This window comes from Silurus meridionalis, chromosome 13 (assembly GCF_014805685.1).
Source record: "Silurus meridionalis isolate SWU-2019-XX chromosome 13, ASM1480568v1, whole genome shotgun sequence".
Lineage (NCBI taxonomy): Eukaryota > Metazoa > Chordata > Actinopteri > Siluriformes > Siluridae > Silurus > Silurus meridionalis.
The window spans coordinates 12,831,817-12,844,079 of record NC_060896.1 but is presented as its reverse complement, the minus strand read 5'-3'; the positions used below and the strand labels follow the sequence as shown (position 1 = coordinate 12,844,079).

Sequence of the window (12,263 nt, the reverse complement as noted above, 5' to 3'; positions counted from 1 at the left end):
ACCATTGGGACTTCATGTATTGATAAAACATGTGCATACAATCTACAATCAGTTCAAAAGTATGTAAAAAATACTCCAGTATGTTCAGTATAATCTCAGTCAATGTATGTGAAAAATTTGGGGAACACCTATTTATTTACAACTTTACAAGTCAGTCAATAAACATATATATATATATATATATATATATATATATATATATATATATATATATATATATATACGTAATTTTTAAGTGCTTGAAAAAGATTCTATGGTCAGATAAATAATAGTTTTTAATTATAATATACAATTATCATGTGTATAATCAGCATATAGTTATCTTCATCAGAGAGAAAAATTTCTGATAATGCATTACCCATACAGTTGTGTCAGTCTGATGCACATAGATAGAACAATAAATTCTTACTCACCACCCACCAGTAGTAGACATCTGGAGGCAGCTGGATGTTGTCCCGTGTCCATAAGGGTGAAATATCTGGCTCATAATTCTCATCAAACCAATCCGAGACGCCCGGATCACCCACACAGTGGTTACAGGCACATGTCTTCTGCTGACTGCCCTCGGTGAAAGCCGGCTTGTGGGAGTTGGCGTAGTTGGGCACCAGCTTCACCTGCCTTGACTCTTCCCACCCAGGAGACTCCAGGTAGGACAGACCAGGGCCTCCTCTCAGCGAGAGTGAAAATAGTAGGGAGGTGAGGAAGAGGAGGGCCAACGATGCCAGCAGCACCCACAGGCGTAAAGAGCAGCGCATGCTCCCTGATGCTGTCCGAGAGCACCTTTCGGCTGGCCCCCCGCTTGGCCCCCAGGGCCTCTGTGTCCGAGCCCAGCCAAAGTTTGATCCCCAGCGGCTCTCTCGTTGCTGAGGAGTGCACGCTGGGCGACCCCCCCACAGCCATGCACCGGCTCCTGCCACAGTGCCCAGCCTTCCCTCGGTGCTCGTCAGCGCGCCAGCTGACTCACACACACACACAAACAGCTTGACAGACAGAAACAGAGCTCTCTCGCTCTCTGCCTGTCTGTGGGTCACACACTTATCCTGCTTGCTCTCTCACTTTAACCCACTCAGCTCAGATCTGCCTCACTCTCATTCTCTCATTGCTTGGCTCAAAACACATACCTGTTCAAATCGTCCCAAAGTCTACTTAGTGGGTGTCTGCATTGTCTCATTCTCCCTGCAGCGACAGTCTGATGAAACAGGCCTCTGTGGATTTGACATTTCAGCTTTAGATAAACGAAGGCTGTCACCCACGCCTGCTCTGTGTACAGTTGTACGAGTGTGTGCTTTGTATAGGGCAAGCCTGTTATTCATTCACTAGAGAGACACTGTGTTATAATGAAATCCAGAAGTCTTTAAATAAATGATGTGGGCTTTTCCTATATAATTAGACTGTAGATTTATCCTGGACTTTTCCATCCCTCACTCTACTTCTTCTCTGTCTTCAATGGTGAATAATTGTATGATATGCATACATGCAGTCTCGAGGTTCATGTTCATCCTTTCCTGCCAGCCAAATTCTGACAGTCACCTGAGTGGCAACTATACACAGGTCACTGCAGTGTGTTGGCAGTAACCACGCATGACTGGGTGTTTTGCGAATGGTACAGCATGCAGTCAACTGCACCCTGTCTCCAATAGGTTCACACTGAGGCTGTCTGCCAGATGTTAGGGTGCTATGGATTTTCTGGGACACATGGACAGCTTAAAAATAAAAACCAATTACTGAGACCACTGTATACAACAAAAAAAGAAAGAGACAACAAGAGCAATCAAACCCACAAACCCTAATGGTGCAAAGGAGATTTATGAGAGCTTTGCAGAAACCTCAAACAGGCTTATGAAGAAATCATCTCCAAGGAGCATGGGGGCAATTGTTGAGAGACTGGATTACAAAAAGGTCAGGGCAATCTCTGACCCCAGCTGGCCACATTGTATTATGGAAGCTACATAGCATTAAACCTGGAGGTTGTGTATTTCCTTAGATAATCCTTAATGGTGAGTTTTGCTGAAAAGCAAATCTATGTGATATTCCTGATTTTTGTCACCTAAGGCACAATGCCTTTGCTGTAGCTGCCCATTGACTTTAACATCCTCCCTCCCCGTCAGATCTTTCAGTCTTCTTGCCGATGTCCACTTGTCCACTTAATGCTCTTAAAATGCCTCTTCGGCGCCTGTTATAGTCTGAGTGCTCTCTGAACAGGCAGTGCATAGGTATTCAAGTGCAGCTCCATTCATGTGAATGATCCAATATGCTGTGGGAAGAAGACAAAGAAAAATGGAATTTGAAAAGGAGAAAGATCCCATGTGAATTAAAGCACAGCTGTAAATGCCAAACTGGAGCATCAAAGAACTCCTCACACGTGTCTTCCATTTTCATAATGTTATGAAGCACTATTTTGTTCATCAGACAGGTTTAGAGAGCACTTCAACATCTGCCCATTTAATGTCCTGCCCATAATGAAATCTCATAAAATATATTCATCAAAGGAAAAGCGCACTCTTCTGCTCCGAAAAGCCGGACCTGCTATGAATTATGGGATCATTTTCTGCAAAGAATGTGTCTCAGCACAAAGCCCTGACCTCCACACCACAGAACACTGATTGCACCCCAGGCCTCCCACCTGGCACCAGTGCCTGACCTTATTAATGCTTTTGTGGCTGAATGAGCATAAATCTTGAGGAAAGTCTTCCCAGAAAAATGGAAAATATTATAAGAGCAAAAATAGGATAAAATCTTTAGTTTACAAAGCACATTTGGGCATCAAAACCGTGTCCACAATCTAGAGTAGTGTATGTTCTGTGCATATCGCTCATGATTAATTATACAGTAGAGAACAATCTGAAACAGACACCACAATAAGTTCCCAGGACTACAAGCTACTTCTAATTTAGGTTATAAGGAACAAAAGTTTCCTTTACGAAAATGTATAAGAGGAAACATGGGTATGTAAGAGGAAACATGGGTATGTTTCCTCTTCTACATTTTAGTAAAGGAAACTTTTGTTCCTTATAATCTAAATTATGAAAAAATATCAAAGCAGTCAAAGCACAAAGAAGAGAATCTAATTAAAATATTTCAAGCTGCTCTTTAAGAATAATGTAAACTCTGGTGTGTAGTAATTTTGAACAGACAGACAGATAGGGAAGAAAATGCAGAGGAATATAAAGAAAGAGGGAGAATGAGAACAAGAACAAATGAAAAGAAAAGAGACAGAGAAAGAGAGAGAGAGAGAGAGAGAGAGAGAGAGAGAGAGAGAGAGAGAGAGGGGGATTTGCTAACTTTTTATTACCTGTAAGGTACAATTTCTTGTAGAAATCCATTTAATTACTAGGCTTATTACTACATTACACTAGAGGAATCCTTTTTCAATGACACTGGTGGGTTACCATGACTACAGTGACAGGCCAATTTACAAAGTACTGTAGCTAATAGTTCTGAATTAAGAGAAGGGAGCTCTTTGCAAAAGAAATGTAAAAACAAAAAGTCTCTTTGTTCCAATTAAGCGAAGCGTGAAACTTGGGAAACGCTACACTATGAACGACAGCTTAATGGCTGGATCCAGTAAGCACTATAATGATACTGCAGACTTATCCACTACTGTATGTGCTGCCACACCACACCAGCATTAAAATAAGCTCAATATGTTATTCTCAATGCTCGCAATGACATCACAGATCTACATTTTTTATGGGACAATAAATTATGCAATTTGGTCTCTATCACAAACTGTGGATAGTCTGTTGTTGGCTTTTTAATATTGCTAAAATGCAGATGCATGTTTAAAGGAAGTGAGAGGACAGAGGACAACATACTTCCCTTTACCACATCCATGAACCTCCTCCTTGGCCTTCCTCGTTTCCTCCTTCCTGGCAGTTCCATCCTCAGCATTCTCCTACTGATATACCCCATGTCCATCCTCTGCACATGTCCAAACCTTCTCAATCACGCCTCCCTCACCTTATCTCCAATATGCCCTACATGTGCTATTCCTCTAATAATCTAATTTCTAATCCTGTCCATCTTCGTCACTCAGAGGACATTACCAGCAAATAGTGCATTTTGTATTATGCGTGCATGGTTGGTTCCAAAATTATTGGCACCCTTTACAAGAATGGGCAAAGACCTGCACAAAATGTTGACGTATTTAATCAAATACAAGATAATGTTTATACAATCATTTTTTGCCATTGTTGCTATAATAATAAAATACAATAAAAAAGTTTCAGAAGGTGTATAACAGTGACCACATTAACACAGAAAGAGAAAAAGACAAAGTGCATGTAGGATTAAATTTTGAATTCGGATTCAGTTCTGGAAAACGCATTATGTTTGAGTATGCATGGAGCATGATATGTCCACTTTGCATTAAAATTTTAACATTAAATCATGCTCTTTGCATGAGGATTGCATGTGGATATAGAGCAATAACATGCATCTACAAGGGTGTGACCCTCAACAGTTTTGGATGATGCATGGTAAAATTGCCTAAAAGTACATTAACAAAAGACCCAATTTTCTTATGGCAACTATCAGACTAGCATTCTATTCATATTTCAGCCTCATCTTCTAAAATCAATCATCATATTCCAGACATCTCATCCAATTACTTGAGCCAGTAGTCTCCGCATTTACAAAGCCATCAACATACAAAGGCCGTCAGCCGAACTGTTTCAGCCACGCTTGCTGCCTCCAACACACGGAGCGTGAGATGCACGAACAACGGGAGCCAGGATTGATTTGGCCACAGCCAGCAAAACTAATGGCAACAGTGAATACATGAATGCACAAACAGTGCAGGCCTTGGCTCTGCTCATGGTGCTTCTACAGCTGCCACTGTCCATCAAGGTGTAACTTTGACACCTTGTCACACGTACACACACAGACACACACAGACAAACTAGTAATAGGATGATCGGATCATTTGGGTAATTTTATAATGCAATCAAGTACAAATCTTTCATTCTTTTCTCATATGCCAGTTGCATAAGCTCTGTACAGAAAACTGAAAGGATATTTTCAGATCCTGAAACTTCTATGCCAAATCATTGTTTTTTTTTGTTAAGTGACAGCCTAATAGGCGTTGTACAGGAAACGACCATAGGTCAATTCCGCTGCAAAATGTGTTCTGAGTATGGCTGCAAAGAGGAGGAAAATCCCGGGAAATTTCTAGAAACCTTTGGAAAACTTTCTATGGGAATTCATCCAGGTAATTTGGGAAATATTCTAAGTTAACAGGAATTTATAAGAGTTTGGGAGCAGAAGTTTATGGGAGTTAATTAGAAATTCATATGAACTCTACCACATAAAAAAATAAATTAAAACATTTTGCATAAGCCTACGAGTTTTTACCGCTGCATCATCGAGATATCATCCTGACCAACTCCATCACTGTATGGTATGGAGGCTCCACTGTGTATGAATGATAAGCCCTGCAAAGGGTCATTAAAACCGCCCAACGAACCTATCTGTCTGTGCAGAGCTCACTACATCATCAAGGACTCTTCACATCCCAGTTACAAACTGTTTAAACTCCTTCCATCAAGAAGGAGACACAGAAACATATGCACCAGAACCAGCAGGTTCAGGGACAGCATTTTTCCATCCATCATCACCCTACTGAACTCTACAATACACCGTTAGATCACTGTATAAACACTGTATATAACTTGTGTACAGTTGTACATACAATGTTGTACATACTCTGTTATAGGCTAACCTGAAATTTTGTACATTCCCACTTTATTCCTATTAATTCCCATGAAAATGTTCCAGTCTTGAAAATTCCCAGAATTTTCAAACCCTAGTTCTGAGTATTTCTTTATTTGTCACTGTAACCAGCATCTTGCTTTAATCAATGTGATTTTCTTTATCATACAGATACATTTTGAAAGCAGCAAAATCCAAGAGTCCAGAAATATGTCATGTAACTGTAAAAGTAAAAATAAAATCAAACTACCTGGTGGGTAGGTGGGCTATTATAGTGGGGAATTATAGACTAAATTCTGGATCTGATTCAAAATATATGCTGCAAATCTGTCACATGACAAATAAAAGACTCAGACTGGAGAACAGACTCAGGAGGTAAATGAATCAATATATTTTCCTGTATAGGGCCTATGTGGATGTTATATGCTTGTATAAGAAGACTTGGGGTATGAACTAATCAATACTGTTCTCTGTAAATAACTGTTGTGGTTCTCACATGATACAAAAAGATTTTGCACATGTGCGACCAACACTTAATTACTCTTTCAGACAACTTGTTATTGCAGAGTCTTTTAAAAAATACATTCAAATTTAACAAATCATTCATTAACAACCAATACCTAACACACAAACACACACACAGAGAAACACACACACCAATTCTAAATTATGGCTTGCCATACATGTTGAATTGCATATGATTATTTCCTGTGCAGTGTAGTCTGCTCGGAGAAAGGCTGTGGCCCATGCACAGAAACACACTCAAGTGCACACAATGCTTCTTTTCACAGCCTCCCACACAGTCATAAACTAAGCAGCACTTTCTATCACTCTCTCTCTCTCTCTCTCTCTCTCTCTCTCTCCGTTTGACCTGCGTACCTGCACGAAATAAATAAAAGGCTGTCAAGAGTGGGTGTAAGTGTTGCCCTGGCAATGTTAAAATAAGAGGTGGCTACCATGGAGATGTAATAGAGAAATGAGAGACACCAAACACTCGCACTGGCTTCTGCTGGGCTACTTCATCTCAGATTGCATTTGGCATTAAAAAAGGCATGCCATATCAGGTATTAAGAATATGGAAATGTTTTTTTTTTTTCATCAAGCATAACATTTTGGAAAAACATGCTTCTGTTTTTTTTTGGGTTTTTTTTTTTTGCAAAGTCTTCGACTTAAAAAAAGATTTACCAAATGTATACAAAATGAATAATGCTTCTTGTAGTAATCAGTCATTTAAAAAATATCATTTGTTAGAAAATTATTCTTCAGCCCCAAAAACGTATGAAACATGATGTATTTTTATTTTAAGGAAAAGAAACAAAAAAAACCAGAAGCCTTATACAGAGACTAGTCAGAATGCTTGTGTTGCAAATGTAACTTAACTTTTTCCAAAGAATCCTTGAAGTATAAATGCTTTATTATAGGTCTAGAGAAACTTGTTGACAAACTACTTTGCTTTCATAGGGCATATTCGCAGATCCCCCGATTGTAGGTGAGCCTAATAAGACTATTGCAATTTGTGCACAGGCATGTAAAAGACAGAGGTCTGCTGGACATGTCCAGTAAATACAGAGTTAACGCTGCAGGCACACTGCCGCCATAATACAGGCACACACATAGACTGCAGTACATTAATCTATTAATAAAATAGTTGGATGGCCAAAAGGCCTGAGCTCATTTCAATTTAAACTGGATATTTAATTGACTGCTATAGAATACATACATGTATGAATTTTTTATAGTATTTAGCAGACATATGAAACACATACATACAATCAAATAAACATTTAGACACACATACAAACATACACATTCAGACAAGCAGGATTAATGAATAGCAAATGTTCACATAAACACCATAACAAGTAAACAAACATACATACGTGCTTACATCCACATGCATTCACACTGATTGGGTAATGTATGTTTATGCTCTATTTTTAAGAATCTGTTTCATGATATAGGAATCCAGAAGGGTTAATCAGTCCTGTGTCCTGCCCAAGATAAGGTTTTCTGTGTTAAGCAATTAAATCTAATTAAGCAGGGTATATGTGCTCAAAATCAGTAAAAGAACAAGGCAAGCAAAAACATGGATATTTGGTTACGTGTGTTGAATTGCAGTTGTTGTGGGGTTGTTTTTAAAAACAAATTTAAAAACTGGCAGTTTAGATTCTGTAACTGCATCTGACTAGTTGACTATTAGTAATCTTCCAAAAGATTTTTACATTGGTTTGCACTAATTTCATTCATTTTATAATAATAATGCACACCTAATGCATTAATGCATATGTAATAAGTACATACAGTGGATATAAAAAGTCTACATACCCTTATAAAATTGAAAAATATAAAGTCAGAAATAACAATATAAATGTCTGTCTTGTTACATCTTTACTGCAACATTCCAACAAAGAGAAATCCAGAGCAAGATATATATTTAATTTTTTGGAATATTTTAAATACAAAAAACAACCAAAGCTTAATTGCATAAGTCTGAACACCCCTCCAAACTAATACTTCGTGGAAACGCCTTTTTTCTTTTGAGAATAAGTCTCTTTTAACTTCAGACATTTAGGGTTTGTAATTTTGTCCCACTCTTCTTTGCAAAAAAGTTCCTTTAAATTATGAGAGGATCTCCTGTATATGACTCTTTTCAAGTCATTCCATAAGTTTTTAATGGGATTGTGGTGACTGGGCCATTCCAGGTCTATGATTATGATGACTCTTTTCTGAAGCCATGTCCTTGTTGAATTTGTGTATGCTTTAGGCTAACTGTCATGTGGAAATGTGAAATTCCATTTCATTTTCAGCTTCTTGTCAGATGACAGAAGGTTTTGTGCCAAAATGTCTTGGTATTTGGAGCTACTCATTTTCCCATCTATCTTGACAAGTGCCCCTGGCCAGCTGAAGAGAAGCAGCCCCAGGGCATAATACTACCCCCACCATGTTTCACTGTCTATATGGTGTTCCTTGGATGATGCTCTAAATTAATTACACCAAAAATAACAATTATGAAGTGACTGAATGATTCTTTTGGCATAATTTAGACATTATTTTTTTTAAGAAGAAACATTCACCTTACCTCCCTAATGCACAGCCCAGATTTTTGCAGAATATATGAGATGGTATTCACATGCAAGGAGTAAACAGTACATGTCAGAAATTCTTGTAGTTCCTACATGTTGCTGTTGGCCTCTTGATAGCCTCCCTGCAAAGTTTTCTTCTCGTCCTCTCATCAACTGTGGAGGGTCATCCTGATCTTTGCAACTATACTTTAATTGATGACAGATGTATGCCATTTACCTACAGGCCTAATTTTGAAAGTAACTGAACTCTGAGGACAGATATAGACCCCAAATGCGAGGGTGTGCAAACTTGTGCAACCAGGGTGTGTAGGTTATTTTTATTTAAAATGTTCTCAATTATTAAATATTTATTTTTCCCTCTGGATTGTTGTTTGTTAAAAGATCACATTAAATAACAATATTTTGAAAACCAGAAAAATCATAAGGGTGTATAGGCTTTTATATCCACTTTAAGTACATTTTGATTTCTTTTTCCTTCGGCTTCTCCCATTAGGGGACGCTACAGCGGATCATCCGTCTCCATACCCACCTGTTCTGTACATCTGTCTCTTTCACCCCAACCACCAGCATGTTTTCCCTCACCACATCTATAAACCTCCTCTTTGGTCTTCCTCTTTTCCTCCTTCCTGGGGGCTCCATCTTTAGAATTCTCCTACCGATATACCCCATGTCCCTCCTCTGCACATGTCCAAACCATCTCAAGCGTGCCTCCTTCACCTTGTCTCCTCCTCTATGTCCTACATGCGCTGTCCCGCTAATAAACTAATTTTTAATCCTGTCCATTCTCGTCACTCCCAACGAAAACCTCAACATCTTCAGCTCTGCTACCTCCAGCTCCACCTCCTGTCTTTTACTCAATGCCACTGTCTCTAAACCATACAACATCGCAGGTCTCACCACAGTCCTATAAACTTTCCCTTTCACTCTCGCAGATACCTGTCACAAGAAAAAACCCTCAGAGGAAGAATGTTTATAATTCTCAATGTCTATGACTAATTACAGTGCCTGTCAAAAGTTTGGAGATGTCTAGCCTTTTATGGGTTTTGAGTCACATGAATGAATTGGACAGTGAATAGCGGGAAGAAAGTTCTGTGCAGACATTTTCTGGTCTAACAGAAGAACCTTTTTAAAATGAAGCACAGGAGAGAAGATGTAAGTAAACTGCTTCACAACCACAGTCAAACATGGAGTTGAAAGCCTAATGATTTGGGGTTGTTTTGGAGCAGCGAATGTCGAGAACTTATTCCAGGTGAAAGAAAAAGTAAACCAACATGGCTACCATTCCATATTTCAATGACTTGCCGATTGCGTCTGGACTGCAGATAATTGGAAATGCTGTACACTGAAAACTTCACCATACAACAGGACAATAACCCTAAGCACACTTCACCTCCAAGCTCTGTAAGCAGTATTTAGAGATGAAACAGTTGGCTGAAGTGTTATCTATCATGGAATTGCCTGTCCAGTCACTAGACATAAATACTATTGGACTGATCTAGGATGAATATCTGAAAGAAATATTCAACTAGCAAAGAACATCACTGACAATTTTTACAAGAGGCACGGCAAAGTATTTCAGCTGAAAGTTTGGAGAAACTAACTGTCTGCATGCAAAGAGTGTGTAATGCTTTTAATCATGCTAAGGGAGGATTTTTAATGAAAATAAAGTGTAACTTCTGTACATGTATATATTTGTTTGATCAAAGTAAATCTTTATACTATTAAATTACCTAGTTTGTTGCATAGAAACAAAAAGTACCTGCACATGTCTCTATAAATTCGAGTTTTTAAAGTTATTATTACATTGTTTCGAATATGTACAAATATGTAATATATTTGTAAAACGATCTAATTAATTCAGGCCATATTGGCTCATAACACCACAGTGGTCTGTGAATTAAATAAAAAAAAACCTGGAATACTAACCAGGACTGTGTGGCTAGCTCGTTACTCATCGTCTTCACTTATATGTGGTCATATGCTCCTAGAGTGGCTGCTGACCCATCACCATGAGTCTCTTTGCTGTCCAGGCTGTAGCAGGGTGCACCAGTCAAAAGCTCTGAGTCAGCCTTATCACAGCCAGCTACTACTGCTTGTCTCAGCAGGGTGCAGAAAAAAATTTACTCTTCTGTTCCTACAGTACTGAACTTTTAGCCACTAACAGCAAACTTTTTTTTAGACATTAAAGTTAGAGCTGGGGGATATGATGATGTAACGTTGATAAACTTGAAAAATATTTCACCCCTACGTGTCGTTATTCCCACCATACTGGGAAAATGTTCCATTAGATTTCGTCAGGTAATGATGTAGTGTAAAGAGGCCTAGGGTGCAGTCAGTGTATCAATACATTCGAAAGAATTTTCAACAGGGTTGAAGTCTGAGCTCTTTAGCAGGTCACTCCAGATCTTCCATTCCAGACCCTGTAAACAATATCTTCATTAAGGTCACATTGTGCACAAGGATATTGTCATCCTGAAACAGATTTGGGTCTCCAGGATTAAGTGAATGGAAAAAATATTTCTACTGCATCCAAAACCATCCTATATAAATATGTGGCTCCAATTAATTGGAGATGAAGCACATATGGTTTGGAAAAGTCAGGTGTCCCAATACTTTTGTGTATTTTCACTATACACTTTACAAGTATTGTAGGTGCAGTGAAATATTTTAATAAATGTTTCAGTATTTCTTTTCGTTTTTCATAGCAATAATAAAGTTTTTGAAAACGTTTTTAAAGTTTATTATTAAATACAGGGTAAATTAAATTGTTTTTAAATATTTATTTTAATTCCTACAGTACATTTCTGTTAGTAGATTGTTACAATGTCTATATATTTGTGGTACATATTATGTATGATACAAATGTCCTGGTATATCATTGTATAATTAATGTTTCCTCACACCTCCCCCACCACCCCAGTTTTGTAAAGTGCTGTTAAATTAAGCGAATGTGATTATACAGGTGCAAAAAGAACGCATGTTTCTGAAATGGATAGTAGTTGGGAAGGGCAGCGACCACCCCGCACCTCTTGTGAGTAGTTCAGAGGGTTCAGTTTTAGTAGCCATGGCGTTGTAGAACGTGGAGCATCGCGTTTTTGGCGTTGAGCAGTTTCTTTGAAATAGCAATTGTTACTGTCCAACATTTCTCACGATGTCCCTTGGCCCCCACGTTCACCAGCTTTGTCTGTGAGCAATTTCTTTCTTTGGGAAAACCTCAAATCGAAAGTCTACGTTCGAATACATTGCACAGTAGACGAGCTAAAAGTTGCCATTCGCAAAGAAATTGCAACTGTGCCGAAGAAATGTTAGTAAGTGTGATGCAGACGTTTGAGAAGAGTGTGTACAGCAAGAAGGACATCGTCTTTCCTTAAATAATCAATGAATACCTATTAAAACATACATTTATTACAGATACTTTTTGCACCACCCTGTATAATGAATTATATAATGACCTTACAATAAAGTTCAACA

General features: G+C 38.5%; 1 protein-coding gene across 1 annotated transcript in view; it reads right to left on the bottom strand.

Moving 5' to 3' along the window:
- Window positions 1-12,263, bottom strand: part of st3gal2 (ST3 beta-galactoside alpha-2,3-sialyltransferase 2) — a 29,772-nt gene that overhangs the window by 9,883 nt on the left and 7,626 nt on the right. Inside the window, exon 3 of the mRNA XM_046864157.1 lies at window positions 414-2,254. Coding sequence (XP_046720113.1) covers window positions 414-755 — 342 coding nt within the window. The 5' untranslated portion in view covers window positions 756-2,254. The remainder of the gene's footprint in view (window positions 1-413; window positions 2,255-12,263) is intronic.